The sequence below is a fragment of the Wyeomyia smithii genome, chromosome 1 (assembly GCF_029784165.1).
Source record: "Wyeomyia smithii strain HCP4-BCI-WySm-NY-G18 chromosome 1, ASM2978416v1, whole genome shotgun sequence".
NCBI classification, from domain to species: domain Eukaryota; kingdom Metazoa; phylum Arthropoda; class Insecta; order Diptera; family Culicidae; genus Wyeomyia; species Wyeomyia smithii.
The window spans coordinates 197,612,406-197,638,568 of NC_073694.1; the positions used below are offsets into that span (position 1 = coordinate 197,612,406).

Below are 26,163 nucleotides of genomic sequence, written 5' to 3' on the forward strand. Positions count from 1 at the left end.
GACAACGCTGGAAACTATATTTTCATTACCGCCTGCTAAACGAAACCTAGGCGGCAATCTGAAGGGGCCACTTTCGGTAAATTTAAACTTCGTGACGTAATGTTTATTGATGATGATAACTGAACTTTTTACTGCGTGAGATATTTGAAACATAATATGCATCCTGAAAAAAATGAGTTTTAAGACTAGAATTAATTTTCTGGTAACTAGAAAAACCACTCAGTTTAGAAAGCTGGAGCCACATCAGATGGCTAATTAATTAAACAACCGAGTGCGTTATCTCTAACAACCATGATACACGGAACACAAATTTTCTTTCGAACAACTCATTAATTTCAGTCTCATATTAGTTATGTTTACTCAGGCAAAACTTAAATTGATTGATAAGGATAACTCGTGCTTCTTCTCACCGTCTGATATATCTTTCTCACTTTCTGTTTCAAAATTGTTGTGTTGGTTTTCATGAAAATGTATGTCAAACCATAAAACTGACAATTAACAGTATTGTCTTGCTGAAGTTGAGAAACTTACTAGCGTTATTATATTATTAAACAAAAGGAAAATAACATGATTTTGGAATGGTAACAACCGATTGTAACCGTCATCACACTTAAGAAATAACCACAGCCTCCGCAATGCTAGAAAAACCGTAGCAAGAGATCGAAATCATGCTCCATAAATCAAACCGTGAAGTGGATGCTCCTCCGAAGGGAAACCCCAACCCACATAATGAATCTGTTCAACCGCACAGTGCATTCGAACGGGGCTCCGGTCGACCTCCAAGCCAGGAAACCGAAGGAGGAAGGGGCGCCCAACTTTATTATCAGTCACAACATTTTCTGCATTCTCGCTTGCTGTCTCTCTCTCTCTCTTTCTCTTCAAAATATCCGCTTTCGTTGCACGACAACGCAGGGTCAAATTCCCATTGCTGAGCGCGAAGTCTCACCCGAGAAAGAGTTATATTGTATTCTTGATCTCACCATACAGCTTCCATTCCCTTTTTTACGACCCTCGGCGGGCCGATTGGCTCGGTGGCTGTGAAAACCAACGCCGCCGGACAGAACGTGGAGAAAAACTATTTCCAAACTTTGTAGCAGAATGTTTCATTTTCCTTTTTTTTTGTTACTCTCGAGTCCATTTTCTCGTCCAGTTTAAGCTCTTAAGAAAAACTCTCAACTCGAATAAAAAGGCCAAAATGTGCCCAACCCGCAAGAGTTAGATTCAAAGTGGCAAGCGGCACATTAAAATAATGATCTGCTGAAATATGCAACAAACTTAAATGAAAACGGAGCTGTCAAGTTTATTTCCCCCCTTACATTTTTACGGTAGGTCAAACCGGAGGAAAAGTTTAACGAAACTCAACCTAATGCTTCGCAAAGTCATCAACTAGGGCTCCCTTTATCCGTTCCGGTTGTTTTCCTTTCGTCGACTTAGCGAATCCGCTTGGTGCAATCTAACTGTCAACCTGTTCACTCACCTGTCCATCATTGTCCTTGTCGGCCTTCGAGCGCAATCCATCCCAGATTTTGAACATCGACTCGTGCGTTTCGGTGTTCCGTGGGTTTCCCACTGGCCAGCCGCGCAGTTCGCAGATTTTCTGATCGGTGGAGGGGGAAGGTGTCGCGTGTGAAATTAAACGAAAAAAAATGCAATTTATTTAAATCATTTTTTTTTTTTTTTAAAGGACACCAGCTGCGAAACGTACCTCGATGGCAAGCTCAAAGTCTTTGCGATCAATTTCACCGCTCTGATTAACGTCTGAAAAAACAAAATAAGTGTTAACGTGATAAAACTGTATTACTCTGCCCCAAGTGAAAATTAGAAATAGTTAAAATAATAGATATATCATTTTTCTTTAGGAAATTTATGGAAATAAAAAATTCAGTACTGAATAAGAGGTCAAGTTGTTCATAAATATTTAATGAATCATCACGACCGAGTTTGACAGATATTTTTTTAAAAATGGACTTTTGTTTAAAAGTTACTCAAAGGTGTACTGCCCATTAATGCATAACAGTTACATGTGAATTTTCATCACTTTTCAGATAACTCTCAGAAACTTCTTTACATTTCGTGTCCTTTCGAAAATCACAAGACAGAGCTATGTTTGTTGCTAAAATGATGAAAAAAAATAAACTCTGGTCAGTCCCATGTTACAAATGAATGCAAAACAGACTCAGAGCTGAGACAAGACTGTCAACTTAAGTGGCATTTGTTTGAGAAGTGGCTTCCAATCACAGTTATAGTTTAATAAAAAAAACATTCAATATGATTTTCTAAACACATGTAGGGTAATGTATCATAATCCGACCAATCTAGACTATTTTCAACGTACATCGCTTTTCATGTCATATTTTCACCATTAATATTACATGTACTGCCGTAAAACGCATCCCGATCAGAAGAGCATAACTAAAAAATTACAAAATTCTATCAACGTGAGATACAAATAACATATTTTGATACAATTTGAATCTGAATGAGTTATAATAACAAAACGTGAAATGAAGAAGTTCTGAAACAAGTCTAACTGATTTTTCGTTTTCATCAAAACCTGTTGTTTCTAACAATGTTTGTTATTATATTGTTCAATAAACTATCTTATGTTGTTGAAAAGCTGATACATTAGTAACAAATTTTGATATGTGTTTGATACTAGTAGAATCATTTCTGTTATAATTTCTGTTATTTTAACACCTAACGGGACCAAATTGAATACACAGCCTATAAGGTTTTTCCCGTAACAAACTAACAACTTCTATTACATTCTTATTTTTTCTTTTTGATCGGGATATCATATCAGTTCTATCTAAATTTTCGTCGATTTTGAGTTATGACCATCAGAGGTTAGAATCGGCAATGCTTTACAAAATAAATGTGGAAAATAACATAGTTTGTTCTGGAAAATTTTCAAAAAATATCAGGTCAGTTTGTCCCATCTTAAAAGTAATCGCATGCCAGTCCTATAATGAATATTATAAAAAATAACGCTTATATTCAAAGTTCAAATCCTTTTTTCCACAACATTGTATTCTTCCTTGTTAATGTTGAGTAGAGCTACACAAAAAAATAAATAAAAAGTCATCAAAAAGAGCCAGATCCAAACTGAGACAATCTTCAACAAAGCTATCTTCATATGCGTAACAAGCACGGATCAGATCTGACGAGGATATTTTGCACGAGATCAAACAATATTTTCACACTTTAAGAATGATTCTCTTCCAGTAAAATTAACAAGTTTGATAACTATAAACAGCAACAAACTGATTCATTCGAAGTGGTCATAAAGACTGGGATTGTAAGGCGATTATTTTACACGATGTAATGCAAAAACATCGCATATCAGTCCCACTATAATTTATTCCATTGTAATTGTTATAAACTGACTCTTCATGAAACGAAAGTAACAAAAACATTAAAATCCATCAATGTGAGAAGAAAAAACATTAATATTCCAAGCGGATCGTATTTTATTGAATTAAACATTTAAGATCCTTCATCGCAGTTTTCTCCGTTCGATGATTTCTCAGGTGGGACTGATATGCGTTAAATAATATATATTTATCGGAAAAGTCTTTCTGTCTAGTTTACAAAAATAACTGCAAATCTGACGTAAAGTCATTTAAATATATCGTTTTTCCTGACCATAGAATTTGTATCATGATCAGACCAGGGTAAATCATGATCGGACCAAAAAATGTATCATAATCGGACCAGTGTACTTCTGAGACTTCAAGCGATTTTCCGCTTCGCGTGCGAAAACGTTATGAATTGTATTTGAGCTTCCAATACGGCAAATTTGCTTATTCAATTTGTGCGTGTTTTTTCGGTTGCAGTTTTGTTTTACCGATAGCTCACTCCACCAGCACAATTTTGAGAAATGATGTATGACCAACTTGTAGTCTCCAAGTAGTACTACAAATTTCCGAATATAACAATGCTCTAACTTTCATGCCTGAAGTGCGATAGTACTTGTTACGTCAATGTGCCAATGGTACTTGTTACGGAAGTTACCTCACGGTGAAATATATTTCACTCTCACGCTCACTTCATTTTTTGAGACCTATTTGAGACCGATTCCATTTAAAGTGAAGTGACAAAAATTAGCTCCGTGAAATGAAATATACAGTGAAGTAAAAATGAAAATGTGACAAGTGAAATTAGTTTTTTGACGTAGGACTACGTCTTTGTTTTCCATACTAGATTACACTTTGTGAAAATGAAAATGAAACTGGCAAATGTTGCGTCAGATTTCAAACGGTTATAGCAAGCGAACGACTCAATGCATCTTAGTCATTTATATTTCGGTGGATATATAAAATGTGTAACAATTTTTTGATATTATGTTCAACATTGTTGCTTTACTGCTTAATGGTGGAAAAAGGTGAAAAGTTCGAAATAAATTCCACTGCCTACATATTTTGACTCAACAAAGTATTTTGGTTTGTTTGTCTTTGTCAGCGTAGATTTTACCATGTCTTTGTTACATGGTAAAATCTACGCTGAACTCGATACAAAAGACTGCGTGTGGAAAATTCAGCTTCAGTTTAGTTTGTTCCACAATAGCGAGTGCGGTGCAGCCGTTAAAGCTTTGCGACATTGAGAAACGAGAGCTGCATACGAGTCAACTTCCAGGCACCGCGGAGCATGTTACCTGTATTCTGCACACGGCAGCAATAATAACCATTGTACGCTGCAGGATATTTTGCTAGCACAGCTGCTGGAGGGCACAGCGGAGAGCAAATTTTATATTTTATCGTTGCTACCGGTGGTGGTGTGATTATCAGCATTCTGTAGCATACATTTCGAGCTGAAGGTTATCGAATCGGTTCTTTTTAGAACTATAAATGCTTGAAGCAAATATCTTAAAATAACAATATAGTTCACTCTCGAATTTTCCATATATTTCCGTGAAGACAGACAGGGAACACCCCCTCTTGTGGTGAAAAAGGTAACTAAACTCATTGCACAGTGGTACAGTAAGGCATTTTAGGCGGACATAAGCTTTTCGTTGCGATTTTGGTTTGCGGTTTAAAGCCATAGTTTTTGTAAAAAGTTGTTTTTTATACATAGTCCTCTATTTATGTGCAAATGAAAATTAGGGTGGTCCTAAAATCAACGAAATAAAAACAAACTAGCTTGTTTTTATTTGCATAAATAATTGTAAACATTCTTTGGCAAACTTGTAGATCAACTAATTCTAAGTAACTTTTTTGTAGACATTAAATTTGGCTTCCAAAAACAGTCTTTTCGCTCTATTTTTTTCAATTCAAATTTAAAAACAAAGTTTTCTTCGGTAACTTTAATCAAAAATACGCCAATTTTTACAAAAAAACATTGTCGATGTATTGTACAGATGAAGAGTTTTCACTATTTCTATTTTAAAAATAGGCCCTTTTAAAATATTAATGTCTCCGTTTAGGGCAAACATAGATAATATTTTTTGGTATCATTTGAAAGAACAAATATTGTATAAATATTGTGAAGAAATACCGAAAGTTGCTTAAAATTAGTTGATCAACAAATGTGCCGATGAATGTATACATTTATTTCTGCAAATAAAAAAGTTAGTTTTTTTTATTTAGTCGATTTCAGGAACACCCTAATTTTCATTTGCACAAAAAAAATAGACTAAATATAAGAAACAAGTTCTTAGAAAAAAAATTTTACTCTAAACCCACAAAATCGCATCGAAAAACTCATGTCCGCCTACATTGCCTTACTGTACCACTGTGCATTGTTGTTGAATTTCTGTGAGCGTGTGACATTCTCACACACGAAACTGAGTTTACTCAATTTTAGATTTAGTTGACTCAATTTCATACTTTACAGAAAAAATATGTTGTAGATTTCGTGCGTATATTGTTTGTATGTAAAACTAACGCCATTCCGGGAGTTAAATATTGATAATATAATAGATGTAGCTTATCGAGGCACGAAGAAGAAATATTCAAATAATCAGGCCACGACGTGTAAATGTAAACTAATCCCAAGCAGTGATGGAAACGAAACGAATATGATGCAATCATCGTTTAATCGGCAGTTTCCCATTCACCGGACGTCATAATTTTACAATTCATAATGTTGTCTGAGGTCGATTTGTATTAGTGCATCATAACAATCCTGGAAATACCCACAATGAGTGTTATTTGGTCTTTTGCCACGGTTGTTTAGGAACCGGAAGTCGCCATATTGGATTTCAAAACGGCATTTGGAGACAATTTCTGGCCTCTGAGCATCATTCTGGTTAAAGAAACACCCATATTTGGTTGTTTTTGGGTCATTTTCGACAGTTTTCCAGTCACTAAAAGTCGCCATTTTACAACTCAAAATGTTGTCTGAGGTCGATTTGTGGCTTCAGTGCATCATAACAATCGCGGAAACACCCATATTTGGTCATTCGCCGCTGTTTTTCAGAAACCGGAAGTCGCCATCTTGGGTTTCAAACTGGCATTTGGCGACAATTTCTGGCCTCTGAGCGTCATTCCGGTTAAAAAAAACACCCATATTAGGTGGTATTTGGTCATTTTCGGCAGTTTTCCAGTCACCGGAAGTCGCTATTTTACAACTCAAAATATTGTCGGAGGTCGACAAACGTACAAACCGTGGAACACCACCCATGGATTGCCTCATACATAGACGAAGTTTACTATTATAAAATATTCGGCCGAGTCCACTTCACAATAAAATGAGCATTTTTTTCAGTGTACCCATTAGGGTAATATTATTGTCAAAAGTTACTCTATTTCGCATGTCGTGTAGAACAAAATCAGAAGTGGCGCACCTAGCGGTCGAAAAGGTGACTAACGCTTCTGTCATTTTCAATTTGTCTTCATAATTTCACGTAAGTGAACTATATTGGTATTTAAGATATTTGCTTGAAGATAAGAGTTACGAGAATTTTCACAACTACTCCTAGTGTGAAATGTCCATCTATTTCTCAATAATCAGTTTTACAAGAACGACCAGGGCGCACCAAAGATAAACGGTAGTGTTGCCTATGAATAGTTTATCACAACAAGACATAACCCTTATTTCAAGAATTTTCACTGCTAAATTGAGTGATTTTCCGGTTTAATTGTTCGTTTGTGTTCACTCGAACACCGTTATCAGTCAAACATAAGAAACGAAAATTAGTTAATCTAAGAACCAGAGTGATTTTCGCAGCGGGAAAGCAAAAACTTTCTTTTGATGCTTATGAAAATCACTCAGTAGTATTGAAAATGTATTGGTTTGTTTATCTTTCTTTCTATAAGCTATGTGGCCACGCCTTAATGGTAAAAATCGACGCTGAACTCGATACAAAAGATTGTGTGTGGAAAATTCAGCTTCAGTTTAGTTTGTTCCACAATAGCGAGTGCGGTGCAGCTGTTAAAGCTTTGCGACATTGAGAAACGAGAGCTGCATACGAGTCAACTTCCAGGCACCGCGGAGCATGTTACCTGTATTCTGCACACGGCAGCAACAATAACCATCGTACGCTGCAGGATATTTTGCTGGCACAGCTGCTGGAGGGCACAGCGGAGAGCAAATTTTATACGCGGCCAACAAAATAATCGATGCTACCGATGGTGGTGTGATCATCAGCATTCTGTAGCTACATTTCGAGCTGAAGATTATGAAATCGGTTTTTTTCAGAACTATAAGATGATGAAGATAAGAGTTATGAGAATTTTCACAACTACTACTAGTGTGAAATGTCCATCTATTTCTAAATAATCATTTTTACAATAACGACCAGGACGCACCAAAGATAAACGGTAGTGTTACCTATGAATAGTTTATCACAACAAGATATAACCCTCATTTCAAGAATTTGCACTGCTAAATTGAGTGATTTTCCGGTTTAATTGTTTGTTTGTGTTCACTCGAACACCGTTATCAGTCAAATGTTAGAAACGAAAATTAGTTAATCTGAGAACCAGAGTGATTTGCGCATCGGGAAAGCAAAACCTTTCTTTTGATGCTTATGAAAATCACTCAGTAGTATCGAAGGTGTTTTGGTTTGTTCCTCTTTCTCGAAGCTACGTAGCCACGCCTTAATTGCAAAAATCTGCTCTGAACTCGATACAAAAGACTGCGTGTAGAAAATTTAGCTTCAGTTTAGTTTGTTACACATAAGCGAGAGCAGTGCAGCTGCTAAAGGTACGCGACATTGAGAAACGAGAGCTGCATACGAGTCAACTCAAAATATTCATGGTGCGATTATCAGCGTTCTGTAGCACGAATTTATAACTGAATATTATGGAATCGGTTCTTTTCAGAACTATAGATGCTTGAAGATAAGAGTTATGAGAATTTTCGCAACTACTACTAGTGTAAAATTTTCATGTATTCATGCATCGTTAGTTTTAAAATAACGACTATCAAAAATAAACGGTAGTGTTACCTATGAACAGTTAAGCGCAGCATATAATAATATTTAGTTTAGCATATATTAAATATTTAGTCCTACGTCACCATTCCATACAACCCCTAGGTCTGTATACCTTGTAGTATTATTTGTATGAGGACATCTTTCAGAGAGACGAAACTTTTAAGCCCTATCGCTAAATGAAATTCAGAGATTAGTTTTTTGCCTTACGTTTCCTTTGCCGCAGCTCAAAAATTAGTTAGTCTCAAAGAGAGTCTTGTTCCTGAAAAATAAAATCGATATACATATTATCATGAGATCACAAATTAATCAATTTTTAAACCTTTCTCACCTTCGTGAAATCATTTCACCGTTCAAAATAATCGTGAAAAAATTCCACGCAAAACGTCACATATAAATTTTCATATATTTTAATTTATCACTCTCTCGTAAACTGTCCGAAAATTCGCCGGAAAAAGTGCTTCCTAAATAAGGATGACACTGAGTTATACTTTTCCTATTTGAAGCATAGTGGACTATTTATAGTGAAGTTTTAAATAATTTTGCTTTAGTTTGCGAACCTTACGTCGTTTTTGAGAGGTTTTATTCTATAAAAAATAAGCTTCATCATTTTTATTCTGTTCCAATTAATTAAACGTGAAATCCTTCATTGGGCATATCAAGCATGAGCAAAGTGAAGCAGTGATGTCTCAGAAAGAAGTTGGCCCGATCATGGTTCAATGCTGGTCCGATCATGATACAAAACAGGCTTTCGCGTTTCACCAATAATTAAACTGTAAAGCAAATATTTTATATAAAAAGTGTTCCTACATTGAATTTAAATGTTACAGAAGCATATTACTGAAAAATATACTGCAATCTTTAAATATTCGATTCTAAAATCATTGCTTGAAAACAAGACTTGGTAACAATTGTAAGGGCAAATTTTGCCCGAAAATAGACCATTTTTTAAAACTTTTTTAATAATAGTTATGCTTAGGGCATCTTCAGCGGTGGTCCATATCGTTGTTTTGTTCTATTTTTTTGGAACAAACTCAAACTTACTGCTGTACCGGTGTTGTAAATTTTGTTTTATACCAGATCTAAACTGAAAATTTTTAAAACTGGTATACGTTTTGGTCTATTTTCGTCACTTTTTGGAACAAGAAATAGATCGTTCTAAAACACGTTACACGCTACCAATTGGTAGGTAAAATGTCACATTTTAATCGAATACTTCATTTTTAGGTATTTCCATATAAGCTTTGTGGGAGCTGTGGGATAAAACAAAGATTTTTCACATCGATCACAATTCATTTTTATGGCTTTTCCGAAGAGGAAAATGAACAGTTTTGTCGTTCTTGGCTAAAAATAACTAAAGATTCCATCAAGGAAACCGACTAGCAAACGGGAGAATTCTCAAAAGCCGTGAAGGATCACGCCCAGGTTATACTATTTTGTTTGCAATCATCAACCATCAGGAAGGCAAATACGTTCGCTATCTAGCCTTCGTTAACTGCCTTAATTATAGTGGTACTACCAACATCGATCAGTTTCAAGAAGCAGAAAAATGTTCCCCGAAGACACAGAACTGAAAATTTTCAAATGCAGACTTGTTACAATATCCTCAGAAACGAGCCAAGTTTAAAAAACGGCAAGATTTTAGGATTTAAGAAATTGGTGGAACGAAAACGGAAGACTAATATCTCCGCGATCAAATATTTTTCGCTATCCTCCGAAGCCCTACTAGGAGTAATTTTTCGATCATAGGTACCAATCCTTCCTGAAAAATGTCACTGACGTTAAACTCAAACCGTAAAATCCATAGTCTTGTGGATATAAAGTGTCTTGCCAAAGTAATTGTTTAATGTGCGTAAAAATTATCGAATTCCCGTTTGTTGAATATTGAGCGCTCCGCGAAAACTGATAGCATGGGGTTTTAATTGTTGACGGGTGACAGATGTCAGCGGTTTAAACATCAAGATATACATCACCGGTGCGAGAAACGCGAAGCTGGTCTATATTAGCTAGTTCTATTCAGGTTTAACTGGTGTAAATCTAGTATAAAGTTGTTTCAAAAATAGACCACCGCTGAAGATGCCCTTAAGTAATCTAAATGAAACCTTTTGAACATCATCAGAAGAAGTTTTTTGATGATACGGGTACATATTTGATACAGTTTTTTTATTCAATAGTTGAGAAATCTCGCATATAAAGAAATGGTCTGATCATGGTACATTTTCTGACTGGTCATGATCATGATACAACACCCTAGTAGCCTTGAGAAAGGCCGATTAATGCAATTGCAAATTTCATTCAATTATCGCATAAATGCGCCATAGTCATATTGCGTATGATATCCGCACTGACATAGTTAAATAGGCCACGCCATTCATGTTCTCTCATTGCTCTACCTGCGTGAAATGTTAGGTATTCTGTTCTAGAGTTATCTTCTGAACAGCTCCGCCTTTATTTCAGGTTTCCACAGTTTGTCCCAGTTTCGCAATACAACGTACGCAAAATTATTGCTTGTGGGCATTTAGCCGAGCTTGACCGATCGATCGTGTCGGATATAAGAGACAATATACGGTCAGCGAAACATCGCGAAAAGTGATAGGCATAACAACGGGAACCACGCTTAGTGGGTGATTCGATGCTGAATGTCTAGACGTGACGAAAGAGAAGAACTGAGCCTACGCCAACACATTAGTAGTAGCTAGAGATACTCAGAGAGAGAGAGAGAGAGAGAGAGAGAGAGAGAGAGAGATTGTTCGTTTGGCTCACAACATTCTCTTCGCATACCTCTCTCTCTCTATCTCTTACTCTCTCTCTCTCCCTCTCTCTCTGAGTATTGCTAGTAGCCGCTAATCGTGTGACGCGTCACATGCGGGAGAAATACCGGCAGGCAAAATCCGCCGAAAAAAAGCTTCACCGCCGTAAGAAACGTGAGCACTACGATCACGTATCAGCCATGTGTAATGACAGGGGGGGGGGGGAACCTGCCTTATTGGTGCTACATTCCGATTCGGAACTTGACCTTCTGTTTTATTATACACAGACTTCGCAGCCAACTGTTAAGTGTACAGGACAGTTGTGGGGCAAGCGCTACGATCCTATTGACACTAACAGTCTCTCCCGAGTCGAGACTCGAACTTACGACGACTGGCTTGTTAAGCCAGCATCGTACCTCGAGACAAGCTGGGAGGGAAATCTGATTACCGATAAATCGCAGGTGGCCAAGCGTTGGAAGCAACATTTTGAAGTGGTGTTGAATGGTGAGGAAGGTAGGAGAGTCGTCGAGGGAAAAAGATAGAAATTGGGAAGGACGGACAAAATGTGGACCCACCAACATTGGACGAGGTAAATAATGCTTGCAAAGAGCTAAAGAACCACAAATTCACTGAGAAGGACGGCTTACCTGCCAAACTTTTCAAAATCGGGAGCGGGCGGCTGTGTAGTGCAATTCACCAGATTATCCTAAGGATATGGTCTGAGGAACAACTACTTACGGACTGGTTGGAAGGACTCATATGCCCTATCTACAAGAAGGGACATAGACTCGACTGTAGTAATTATCGAGGCATAACCCTCCTCAAACCCGCTTATAAAATTCTCTCCCGTATCCTGTTCCAGCGTCTGTGGTCGTTGCCTTTGTTGGAGAATACCAATGCGGTTTTCGAACGGATCTACAACGGACCAAATGTTCACCATGAGACAGATCCTCGACAAGCTTCAAGAAAGCAACGTGCAGACACACCATCCGTTTATAGACTTTAAGGCAACGTACGATACAGTAAAACGCAACGAGCTGTGGCAAATTATGGTTGAACATGGTTTTCCAACAAAACTAATTAAACTGTTACGTTTCACATCAAGCGTCAGAACAGCGGGCGAATTTCCGGACGCGTTTGTGACGTTAGATGGTCTAAAGCAAGATGCCGGGCTCTCGTTCAACATGGCTTTAGAAGGTGCAATACGAAGGCAGGTGTACAGAGGAGCGGTACCATCATCACTAATTCTCACATGCTTCGGGGCATCGCGGACGACATTGATATAATTGGTGTTAACTGTAGAGCAATTGAGGAGGCTTTTACTGCGGACGGAAGCCGATCGACGAGCGCCTGGGGTCTTCGAGCGTAGAATTCTGCGATCAATACTCGGAGGCAAAATAGAAAATAGAGTGTGGGTCGGGCGCATGAATCACGAGCTGTACGAAGTATACAAACACGCTGATATTGTCAAGCTGATGAAATACGGCAGGTTACAGTGGGCTGACCACGTAGCACGGATGGCGGGTGAGCGACCGGCAAAGATAATATTTAACAGAGAACCGGATAGAGGCCGATGACTTCGAGGCAGACCTCGCATGCGCTGGATGTGCGCTGTCGACGAGGATGCCAGAGCAGTGAATGTAAGGGGAAACTCGAGAGGAGTAAGTAGGGTGAGACGATTGATTGCGTAAATGAGTTAATACATCTTGGAGTAATAATTGATTACAAGTTAACTTTCAAGTCTCACATTGATAACGTCATCAGAAAAATGGCTAAAAAATACGGTATTCTGTGCCGGTAAAAAAATGAATTGACTGCAGTATTTTTTTTTTTTTTGTATAAGTGAATCGCTTCACCACGTATTGACTTTTGCTCATCCATCTTATTCCTTACAAATAATACACAAATATTGAGATTACAGCGATTACAAAATAAAGTTATGCGATTAATATTGAGACAGACCCGGATTTAAGGGGGGGACAAAGGGGGCAAATACCCCGGGCCTTCCAACACGAGAGTTAAGTCATTGAAAAATTTAAAATTTTCTTATCTCTAAATTTTAAGGGCCCACGAAAATATCTGCCCCGGGCCCCCAGCACTTAAATCCGACCTTATATTGAGATTTAATAGATACACTTCCTCAACTTTCATGCTGGACGCGTGCTATGACTATCTGTGAAGTAACGAGTATATTTTTTGACAATAGTGTTCTTTCATATTTTTATATATTAAAATATGCTGCTTCGATATTTGTGTGATCGAATTGATAGGGAAGAACTATAGTATCATAGGATCTATCTCGTAGTTCTGGATCGTTATCAAGAACCAATTCTGATTAGTTAAAGCTCCTAAATGTTAGGTTCGATTCCTAACCAAGTCTAGATAATTTTCGAGTTGGAAACGTTTTGGATAGACTTGGATCAATGATGTTATTGGAAAATCGTTTTTTTTTATTTATTTTCAAATTATTCGTATTATTTTGAAGGGTTACTATGTCTGTAATAATTACCAGTCCGTTATGGGTTTGCCAACTGGTTACATTGTATGTCTCTACATAATATCTTTCATAGATAAATCGACTAGTTCAAACCGATGTAGGGGTATGAAGTGGGACCATTATCATCAACATTAAATACCCAATTCGTTCGTATTTAGCTAATTTCCAAAAAAACGAAAGTCGCCATCTTGGGTTTAAAATTCAAGCATGTGGAGTATATTTCTGACATCTGAACGTCATTCTGGTTCCTTAAATACTCATATTGAGTAAGTTGTTTAACAGGAACCAGAAGTCGCCATTTTAGAATTCAAAATGGAATCTGTGGTAGATTTTTGGCTTCTGTGCATCATTTTGATCATTTTAAGCTGTTTTCCGAAAAAATAGTTCAAATATGTGTTTCATTTGTGCGGGACCCAAAGTAGGTAGAGCTGTCAAACAGCCATAGAAACAATTCAAAAATATTAAAAGCACAAAATGACATCTTCATCCCATAGGAACATCTCAGCAAAGCAGGCTTCATCCATTCTCTTCACTTTTGCTAACATTTTTTCCTCTACCTGTCAAACGCCTCTCACGCAGATTGAGTAACTAACAACATATTATATAATAGTCGTAGAGTATTTCAGTCGCAGAGTTCATTTTCTACAACAATCAGCGCGTGCGAGGGGTAAACAATTGTTTTCTCTCTCAGTTTAAGAGGGAGCAGTTTCCGTTAGCTGCTCAATTACTAGAAGAGAAGTTGACCAAAGAATAAAACATGTAGGTTCACATTGAAGCCACATCCCAACAGTTTTTGAAATTAATATTCTATTCGGTTTTATATTGTTTTTACCACACGTAATTCTCAGATGTTGCGTGTGCGGATGAGATATCTACAAGAGTTTCACTGGGCGTTAAGAGCGTTTTTTCGCCAGGAAAACTATTATTCTACGCTCTCTCATTCAACAGCAGATAATATGATGCATTTTGAATATAAGCTCACAGTTGTTAAGAGGGGAGAAAATTGTTTTCTCTTCAAGATCAAGATGAGCAAAACGAAGCCTGGTGCAAAGTTACAGCCAGCTCAAAAATGATCTGCTAAAATGAGAAATTTTAAATTAGAATGAAATGTTCCTTGCCTTCAACCAAACACTGCTGTTATAAGGTGAAATCCAAATAACGTAAATTTTTCATTCACTGACTGGATTAACGATTTAAATTGTCGTGAAAAACTATTGTTCTCACATTCCAGACACCATATTCAATAACTTCAGCAGTTAGGTAGTTTTCAGCTTCTTCGTCAGTGACAGAATATGAATAACGAACACCTCGGTGCACATTGCTTAATCCCAACCTCCAACAGTTTTTTATTTTCTTTCTCTCTTGTCGACAAAGCAGAACGCATACCCCAACACGGTGTCAGTTTCTGTCGGAATACAACTTTTTTTTTCACTGGTCGATTCATTTCGTTACTTGTTTCCGCTGGATTAATGCCGTATCTCCCATTCAGATATGATTCAGTCAGACTCAACCACCAATCCATACCAGTCCCGGTAGAGACGTTTAGCACAAACAACAGCCATTACGGGAGGCGATGGCAACGAGGATGGTTAGAGGAGTTCCAAACGGAAAGTTCATCCCCTTCGGAGTGGTTTACAGCTAGCTGACAACCGAACGAACCACCAGCTACGGCTCTTACTAACTGGTGTGCATTGTGAATTCGCGCTGAGTGTGCATCACAATCCCCGTTGCAAGCCCCAGCAGCGCACCAATGATGAGATTGTTCTGATGGTTCGTCACTGTCCTGTAACAATACAAATCCTACACGGACACGCGATAACAAATAGATGAACGAAGAATGCTGAACAGAGCAGCGCTTGCAGTTGATGCCACTGAGTGCAGCTTGTTGTGCAGCATGATTTGTGCGATGCAGTACTAGCAACGGAAGGGAGTTAGCTCAGTGCTCGAAAGAGAAGAAAGATTATGGGAATTACGATAAATCAGGATTTTGTTCGTCGGGCCAAGTAGCAGAGCAATAGAAACGTCGGGTGATTCGTTATCTGTTTTAATTCTTGTTTTATTTTGGCAACCATTTACTGCTCAAAAAAAACTGGATATGACAGGAAACATAACTTTAAAAAAGATCCACCATTTGTTACCGTTCTTGTTGACTACAGCTCAGCTTGGTTCAAGATGGTTAAAAAGAAACCCATTAGGATACTGCTTCAATTTGCTTACGAACACAAGCTGATGGCTACCCGGTAGTATGTAAAACTTCCCCTACATCACAGGAGTTCCTTTATGGAACAAATTTAATCGGTTTGGAAAATTTGTCGACAGGCGTCGAGTGGTACAGGATTCTTCTGCTCCAATCACTCAAAAGCATGACTCTTCTACTATCCATCTAGGGACCACATTTCCCAACTCTCACCGCATGAAAATTTATGAGCAAATTTCTACGCTGCTGAGGTTTCGCAGTCTTCGCCGCCATGGGCAGAAGTGGCTGTATACGACGCTTCACGCCATTAGGACAGTTTAGCATACATTTACTCTATATTGCACACTTTCCCGTTCACCGGGTGTGGCGGTGGAATGTTGTTAGACACATGAAAATTTACGAGTTTCACCTGCAGACCCGGAGTCGGAGACAGGTGCTTCCGGGCGATGACGCGACTACATCGTCGTCATTTTTCTTTCTGCTAGACATATTTTCTTATGCCATCCTTTGTTTTTCTCTTAGCCATCTCTCAGCCCAGGTGCACAAATAAAAATGCTGTACAGATACATTTATTATCTTATACAGTACAGCAAAGTGAGAAGCTCAATGTTTTATTTACGACAGAAATTAAAGCTTGTTTATAAAGAGAAATCATGTTTGATAAATTTGGGAAAGTATCATAGCCTTTAGTATCTGCATCCAAAATTTGAGTTCAATTTCGATCTAAATGCTTCTCTGCTTTTGAAGTAGAATACTTCTCTCAGGAAGTTCGGCTACATAGGGATGTGAAATGAAAATCTAAAACCGAAAGAAGTGAAAAATATGTCCAATTTCAAATGCCAATAAATCGGTTACCTCTGATTGGTCGTTATATGATTGCTTCCCAAGCACGGTCGACAGAATCATATACCTTGCAATTGAAAACATGATATTTGGCTTATATAAGAACCTGTTTCAGCCGAAGCCGCTCATAATAGTTCTAGACAGCGACAACAGCAGTCGTCCTTTCTTAGCAGCAGCACTAGCCCTGTGGTTGGTAACCACGTCTCAGGAGCAGCGCGGTTCTTTTCAGCGTGTGTCGCAAGACTGCCATTATTCCCCCCGTGTTGAGGCAGCATGAAGATTGCCATCAGGAAATCCAATTTTGAAAATCAAAATGCCTTTTTCAAGGCAAATAAACAAGTCATTGAAAGTTAATAATTTTTTGACAACGCAAGCAAGCATTCTGTGTTGGATCCTAGCAATTTAAATCTGTCGCGGCCGTCTAATTCACTGAATGTGAAATAGCTTCCACAGTGCATGTTGTCCGTGTATCTCAATTCCCCCACTGTTAGGGCAGCTCGAAGGTTGCGATCAGCAACCGATTTTGAACCGCAAAATGCCTTTTTCAAGGAAAATAAACAAATAATTGAAGGTTAATAATTTTCTGGCATCAGCACAAGCAGACATTCTGTGCGGGATGGAATCAAATTTTGTTGTAGTTGTCTAAATTTACTTTATTTAGTAAACCCCCCACGGTAGGGGCAGCGCAAAGGCTGCGATCAGCATTACCGACTTTGAACAATAAACTGCCCTGTTAGGACGCTTTCACAAAAGCAGTTAGTTCGACTATGCAGAGCTAATATGAAGTCGATTCAATCAATCAGCATGAACAGAATTTCGTCGTCTCCCAGCTGCCAAGTTGCAACATGATGCAACACGCAACAGCGAGCAAAAGAAATCGCTTGATGTTATAAACCGCAATAAGATACGGGTTAAAACCGTTGCGTGTGTGAGAGCACCATCGGTGTTTATTCGCTGGATACAAAAATCATATGCGAATTGTCGAATAATTTTTCTGAAGAACATTAGAGAATGGAACAACTGAACTGAAAGGTGTGGCCTATTTCGTAGTGCCCTTCGGCCATGAAAGAGTGTTTCTGGGAAAACTAGCTACATTCATTAGTCGGAAGGTAAGCTGGATGGACCGTCCGGGTTGTGCCTGTGCCTGCCTTCAAATTAAACAAATCACTTGCCCTGTGGTTGGTCACCACGTCTCAGGCCTCTGCCTGAGAACGAACGCCAACGCGAGCGATCGGGAGAGATTTTTGCCGTACATCAGCCGGCACTTCCTCTAATGGAAAAGTTGGATCATTTTGTTCAGAAGAATATTACTCTCGGTAATATTACAAAGATGCGATTGCATTTTATCCGATATGGGATTGAACAATTGTTCTTTTGAGGACAAATAAAACACTTAGTTTGAAGAGTTAATAGTTTTGGGTACCAGTAGCAGTATGGTAACAGCCTCAGCGGTAGGTGCAGTCGGTACTTCCATGAGGCGGATGTTATAAGGAAGCAAATGGAAGCGGTACGGCAGCGGCACGGGAAACAGTTCGGGTGTGCTCAGACGAGCGTCATTTTTCGTTGTTGATATTATTCCCCACATGAAACGAAGCGCTTTCGTACGATAGCGGCGGTATTAGCGGTAGATGCATTTGCCAACACTTACTCCAGTAAAGCCGTGTCTAATTTTCAATGTGAAAACACCTTTCTATTGTGTTGGCCGTGCGCATTAGGCCTCTGCCGGGCTAAACGCGAAAAGCGGCGTGTACCGATTCGCCCGGCCGTAGGTTAATGTACAGCCGTAAGTAGAGTTGTGTAAAAGTATTCTACTTCAACCTTGCGGTCGTGGCTTTGCATACAACCCTCCTGTGATTTTTTTTCTGTCGATAATTCTCCTGCCGTAAGGTATATTATTAAAATGTTCGAGGAGTCTCATTATTGCGTTTTTATCATTTTGGACATTTTAATATTTTTTTTATTTTTAATATGTTCATGAAAAATTACTCAACACAAGAAAAGGATTATTATAACAGCTCTACTCACCGAAAAATACGTTAAACACATAGAGCAGCTTCTTCTTGCGAAACTCGGAAATCGACATGTTTCTAGGAACTGGTTGGGATCGCTTCGGGCACTTACAAACGCAGTTTATCTGTAACGAAATAACGAAAGCAAACAAGCAAAATTAGTTCAATCATGATAGCTTAACCGCGAGCAACATGCCATTCAAATAAACATCAAGCTACTTAATTTTGACGAGCGTTTTCTAATTGCTAGTTGGAGAAGTACTCCTAATAGAACCAAATGTGAGTAATTGCGGAATCATTTCCTGCTCATCTCCAGCTAATTACCGCTATTGACTGTAGTTTGTATAGTCCGCTAGCAATATTGTACCACAACATTGGACTAATTTGCTGTGCAAGTAATTAATCGGAAGTTCAATCACTGACCGTTCTCAGTAAGGCTCTACCGTCTGCCGAAGGTATCCAATAATAATCATCAGTAGAACCTTTGCTCTCTGCTACTGGCACAAACCATTCAGGACCATCCACTCCAATTCATTGAGGTTATCGTATCGGATTTCATTCGTTTAATGGCAATGAAACGAGGAAAACTGCTCTGGTGAGTTTTTCTTTTCAGCGAAGCTAGGAATATTGGGATACGATTGGCAGTAAAATGGGATGTGCAGAATTATGTTCGAAGATTTCGTGATTTACCGTCTAGTATACGAAACAAATCACATCCAGAAACAGCGACGTAATTTTAATAAAGTTTCGTTCAGATATTGGCGCAACAAAAGAATCACTGTTGAAAATCTTGACTAATTGATTCCGCAAACGAATTAAATCCCAATTCTCGATTCAGCTCCGTTGAAGCACAGCCACTTTTCGAAAGTCGAAGCAAACAGCCATCGCACTAATCGGATTTTGGAGCCAGCCCGGGAAGGTAGATTTTTTCTCCCTTTCCCTTCTGCAGCGATAGTACCCTTGAACCACTAATTAAGTGTTCGAATCTGCGATTGCTGGTGGAAGATGCTTTTCCAATGATTATCCGCATTGTGCCAATTGCTGCAGATCAGATTCGAACCGAAATGAAATGGTCCTAATGGGATGCTACGGCGTTAGAAATTAGCTAACAGATGCCAACTGCTGCGGTGAAGAACCTATTATCGAAATGATAATATGGTGTACAAGATAGCTTCGGTTAGTATTATTGTTATTTCCCCTACTCGCAGCCATTTTCATCGTAGACGTGGAGGTCATCGTGAATATGTAATGTCATTAGAGCGGTAATGTCAGAAAATTGGTGCTCGGTTCCGAGCGAAGACATCCAAATTAATTTGCTACAACATTCTCATTTGTAATCAGCACATACTGAAACACACCTGCACCGTAAAACGAAACTAGTCGCATTCGAAGTTTATGTGTCCATAGCAGAAACGAAAAAAGAAAAATGAATCGAATCCAAACTTCTTATACCAATGAGAAATCAAACAGAATTTTTCACCGTAAAATAACGTACGTCCACCTGAATATCTCTTACTAGAACGTTAAATCCGGATCGTAAATCGATTGCCGACAAAAAAAACTTTGTAGCCTCTTTTCTGACGTTAGGTTCAAACAAGCAGAGAACAATTTGATTTGATTCACGTTGAACCGCCTATTAACAAACAAAAAAAGCTAGAAAAACAGGCAGCCTTTCGAAATCCGGCAGAAAAGCTGGATAAACAGAAATTACGAACGAAAAAACTGTCGTCGTCGTCGTTGCTTCGAAAAAGTTTCTCCTACGTGCGAAATCCTGTTTGGCTTGGGTTCGTGTAGAGAGCTTCGCCCGCTGCTGGATACTATCAATTACCACCTTGCTTTTGTTCACCCTAATGGAAGTCTACGAGTGAAAGCTGCTCAACTTTGTGGAAAAACACGGCATGCTTGAGGTTTCAACTTCAATCCATCCAAGAGTCAAAATGTATCTTTTCGAGGCAGTTCCACATTCAATAACGTATTAACAGAGTTTATACCGTTGTTGAAAATCTGTATCAGTTGTTATAGATATACTTCATTCACAATTCTTAGTTCAGAACTGGTTACATTTCCAGGTGTTATCCTCACTGGTACATCTCTCTGTTATAAATTTTCCCCTCAAATCCAACAAATGTATTTCGTTTTAAAGCAAGATTTTTCGACTTTCATCGTTATCGTTGAGTAAGACAAACGCGGTGATCATCCTTCTCTTTGTGTTGTTAATGTTTGGAAGACAAGCAAACACTGATTCCAACAAAAAAAAGTATGATTTTGAGCAGAGTTCTGTCGCCTTAACTTTTTATGCTTTTTACGCTCTTGCAACAGGCCAAAAATTATGAGTTTTCGGAAATCTGAAGGTACACAATAATTTTATCCATCATTTTTCATTTGAAGGAACCTGCGGATTTGGTCAAGAAAACCGTTTTAAATTGTCACTTTTGATTTGGATGAAACTTTGCATAGATATCCCCGTCACAAAAGTTGTCCACTTTCAAATACACTGGGGTCGCTTTTTACGCGGTTGGTTGTACCGCATTTAAAAGATTAGATCAGATATATTCGTACTAAACTTATTTGATACCGCGTACAAACAATCTTCCGAATCAAGTAGAAATAATCCGCGTCATTGTAAAAATATCACGTTCAAAAAACGCATAAAAACAACCCGCGTAAAAAGCGATCCCAGTGTACTTAAAACTGAATTAGCCTTCAATGGATTGCCTTGGCTCTTACAGCAATCGATTGAAAAATTACTATAGGACTATTGAAAAATATAGAGCCTAATTGAAAGCCGAATTTAGTCTTCTCTGTTTATCCGATCACTGTAGCAACAGGATAATTTACTGGACTAGCAGCAAGCGACAGAGCAGCAGCTGCTTTTTGCACGGCAGGCGGTTCATTCGATCGCAGCACTGCATAGCATTACTGGACCTTTATAGTTTGCTAACTTAATTTTAAAATCTGAAAACGAGTGCTGAGAAAAAAAGGATAGAGAACAAATTTATATACTTATGCTTGGATTTCACCCAACACTTTTCGAGTATTTCGTCTCAATACACGGCCGGAAATCGACCCAGACGCTATTTTATTTTTTTCTTGCGGTCGTGTCTCATATACAACTATTTTTTAGATCACGAAAAATATTTGAAAAAGAACTAATGATTGAGTCATTTTTTAAGCCAAAATGGTCGCCATCTTGAATTTCAAAATGGCATTTAGAGACAATTGCTGGCCTCTGAGCGTAATTCTGGTAAAAGAAACATCCATATTGGATGGTATTCAATCATTTTCGGCTGTTTTACAGACACCGGAAGTCGCCATCTTACAATTCAAAATGTTGTCTGAGGTCGATTTGTGGCTTCGGTGCATCAGTGGTATTTGGTCATTTTCCGCTGTTTTTCAGAACCGGAATTCGCCATCTTGGATTTCAAAATAGTATTTGAAGACATTTTTCGGATAGAAACCGGAAGTTACCATCTTAAATTTAACAATGGCGTCTGGAGCCGAGTTTTGGCTCCTGTGCATAGACCCGATCATTTTAGGCTGTTTTTCGGAAAACCTGGTTGAAATATCTGTTTAGTTTGTCTGAGAGACCTCTCTTCCCTTTCGGGGGAGTTTCAAACCACCATTGAAATTTGTGTTTGATTTGTATAAGAGCCCTGCCAGTGGGAGGGGTTTCGGCCACCATGAAAATATTTTATGCTCCCAAAATCCTCCACATGCCAAATTTGGTTACAATTACTTGATTAGTTGTAAAGAAATTTAGTTTCATTTGAATGAGCCCTCTCTTCCAGAAGAGGGAGGGGTGCCGAACCACCAAGAAATTTTTTCTTGCTCTCAAAATCCTTAACATATCAAATTTGGTTGGGTTATTTCTCGAGATGTGCAGAAATTCGTGTTTCATTTGTGTGAAACCCCTCCCTTCCAGAAGAAGGAGGGGTGTCGAAACATTATGGACATGTTTGTCACCCCTAAAATCATTCACCCGCCAAATTTGGTTCCATTTATTTGGTCAGATCTCGAAATTTGCAGAAACTTATGTTTCATTTGTTTGGAACCCCTCTCTTACAGAAGAGAGAGGGGTGTCGAACCATTATGGACATATACGTTACCTCTAAAAACATTCACATACCAAATTTGGTTGTATTTGGTTGATTGGTTCTCGAGCTGTGCGAAATTCATTTTTTATTTGTATATGACCCCTCCCTTATAGAAGAGGGAGGGGTGTCCAACCTTTATAGATATATTTGTTACTCCTAAAAACATCCACCTGCCAAATTTGGTTCCATTTACTTGGTTAGTTTTCGAGTATGCAGAAGTTTGTATTTCATTTGTATGGGACCCCTCCCTTCCAAAAGAAGGAGGGGTCTCGAACTATCTTAGTCACCTTTCTCGACTGGCTTCTCGACTAGGGGTTCTATATACAAAATTTCACGCCAATCGGTTCAGTAGTTTCTGAGCCTATATGGATCAGACAGATAGACAGACAGAGCTGCATTTTTATATGTTTAGATTTGGTCGGTTTTTTTGGATCTAAAATAGTGAGTTGTTGCCTTTTCAGCATCCTGTTTAGTCTTTATGAGCTCTGATGTATGTTCTTTAAACCGGATGTCCAAATTTCTTTTGGTTTGGTCAATATAAACCTTATCACAATGTGGACATGCAACTTTCTAAACACAAGCTTTATGTAGTTTGTCAATTGTTTTTTTTTTTTTAGTAAAGCCCAATTCTGCTTTGCCTTTGTTATTTCTTCTATTGTAAACAATATCCGTACCGAATTTTCTATTTTTCTTACAAATTTTGCGTGTAAAATTAACATCTTATTCAACAATTACTCTTTTCCGATCTTTTGTTGACGGAGTGCGTGTTGTGTAAGATTTCCTTTGTAGGATTAATTTTCTTTTGACCACAATTAGCTTGAATCGTTCTTCTATTATATCCATTCTGCTCACCAACTCGAAAATATATTCCATTTTGTTTTTCTCTGCTTCATTACTGAGAGATATAAATTCCATACGGTGTATCATATTATGAAAAGCAGCCATTTTATGTTGGAAGGAGTGGTTAGAAGTGCTATAGACCGTTCCGATAATTATAAATACATTAACGATCAACCGTCATTTCAAATAACGTGCAGTATTCAACCAAACGTTGGCTGCGTCCTGTTGTTTACATCCAAAAGAAACAGATGCTATCATTTTTTCTAACATTTAGTGCGAAATTTTGAAAATGCGTGGCCTTTCTCGCGAGCAAAGAAAGCGAATTGTGCACAAATGGGGCACAAATGGGGCACCGTGAGTGGTCTTTCTATAAGAAAATTAGCCAGAGAAGAAGGTATAAATGTCGGAGCAGTTCAACCGCATTGCGGAAGTATTGTAAAAAGTGCACATTCACTGATGCCCCAAGACGTGGTAGAAAACCCGGGCCTGTTGATCCCACAATGGACGAAAAGGTTAAGGAATACTACAAGCGGCGTCCTTCAGTATCAGTACGAGATATGGCGAGAAAGCTTGGAACCTCGGCGAGTAACGTTATGCGTGCCAAGGGAAGGAAAGAATGGGTCTGCAGACCCGTCGGAAGCAGAAGCAGCCAAAACGAAATCCAAAACAAGCTGAATCTGTGAAACCGAGAGCTCGGAAGCTTTATGACAAACTTCTGAGCAATAAAATGGGATGTGTTATCATGGATGACGAAACCTACATAAAACTGGACTATAAGACTCTGCCAGGACCGCAATTTTATACATCACCGAAGGGAAAGGATGTCCCTGAACCAGTGAAAGCCATTTACACCGAAAAATTCGGCAAGAAGGTAATGGTTTGGCCGGCCATTTGTGAATGTGGAAAAATATCTCGTCCATTAATTACGAATGACATAATGAATGGTAAAATTTACGTGAAAGAGTGTTTGCAGAAAAGGTTGTTACCCATTGTTAAGTAGCATAACAATCCTCCAATCTTTTGGCCCGATCTTGCTTCCTGCCATTACTCTAAGGATGCACTAGGGTGGTATAAAACAAATAATTTCACATGTGTCCCAAAGGATATGAATCCTCCAAACTGCCCTGAAAATCGCCCTATTGAAACTTTTTGGGCTTTGACCAAGGCAAAGCTGAGGAAATATTTCAAACCAGCGGACAATGTTGAAAAATTTAAAAAAGATTGGTTTAAAGTGGTAAAAATGGTCGGAGAACACACTTTGCAAAAGCTTATGAGTAGTGTTAAGAGAAAAGTTAGAGAACTCGCGTATCCTACGAATAATAATCCCAACTTGAATTGAAACTGGAAAGAAAACACTTATTATCTATATTTCAGAATAAAATGACCCGAAAAATCCTGTATTTTTTGTTTGATTCAAGAAAGAAGATGTATTTAAAATTTTCGGAACAGTCTATAGGTATTACCCGTTTTGTATGGGTGGGTTTCATAATAATTTCGAGTTCAAAATAATTTTCAACAACGACTACACTCAAAAAAGGGAGCTTGTTGTTTTGTTTAATTTCCAAAGTAAATCGGATGATTTATGAATATTATTCAACATTTCTGTTTTAAAATGCAAACCGATCACCACCGATCTGGTTAAGCAAAGCAAAGCCTCTGATTCTATAATTGACCTTCTGTTTATTTACACACAGACTTCGCAGCCAACTGTTAAGTGTACAGGACAATTGCGGGAGCCGAGACTCTAACTTACGACGACTGGCTTGTTAGGCCAGCATTGTACCTCGAGACCATCTGGGAGAGAAGTATCGATTTGGTGAGGAGTCTCTTTCCTCTAGCTTATTTTCCAAATGTGCCATGAAAAGTTCACATAAGAAAGGTAAAAGAGGGTAACCCATCGGTGCCCCTTTTGTTTGTTTGTAAAATTTTTCACGAAATTGTTTGTAAAATGTTTGTAAAATTTATCACGAAATTGAAAAATAATTGTCTTCCTTGCAAAGTTGAGTTAACTTCAAGTAACTACGTACCTCAGTATTGCAAAAGTGTCCACATCGTTGAGAAAGAAGCCAATCTTCCAGAATATTTATAGCTTCACTCGGGACACTCGGGCAGATTGTCGTCAGTATTGATACCCCCCGAGGATTTTGAATTTTCAATCAAATTCAACAAATTACTGTCTACAACGTTGTCGAAAATATTATAACAATCACAAAAACCGTTCTGGAATTATTTTTTTTTATTTTGGTAATTTTGTAGAATTTCTTGTTTTTCCATGATCGAACAGCCATCAATATGTAGTTGAACTTTTCAGTTTTTTCGAAAAAATATAAAATTTCAAGCAATTGTCTTTCTGCTGCAGTATCATTCCATGCTACTTCGCAAATCGATCCTGATCGACCGTTCCGATTTTCCTGGAACTTTACACAGTTATTCCAATTTAATAAAAGGGTCTTTTTATGATATTCGCTGTTCATGCTGACTCACAACTGTTGTTTCAAAAGGGTCAGAAAATGTGACTGATAGATAATTTTTTTCTATATCAGAAAAGCGTTTTGAAAC

General features: G+C 38.3%; 1 protein-coding gene across 1 annotated transcript in view; it reads right to left on the bottom strand.

Annotated features, from left to right (window-relative positions):
- The window catches only part of LOC129719142 (calexcitin-1-like), a 97,609-nt gene that overhangs the window by 23,423 nt on the left and 48,023 nt on the right, over positions 1-26,163 (bottom strand). Inside the window, exons 2-4 of the mRNA XM_055670581.1 lie at positions 18,687-18,795; positions 1,706-1,758; positions 1,478-1,597 (exon numbers count right to left, since the gene is read on the bottom strand). Coding sequence (XP_055526556.1) covers positions 1,478-1,597; positions 1,706-1,758; positions 18,687-18,744 — 231 coding nt within the window. The 5' untranslated portion in view covers positions 18,745-18,795. The remainder of the gene's footprint in view (positions 1-1,477; positions 1,598-1,705; positions 1,759-18,686; positions 18,796-26,163) is intronic.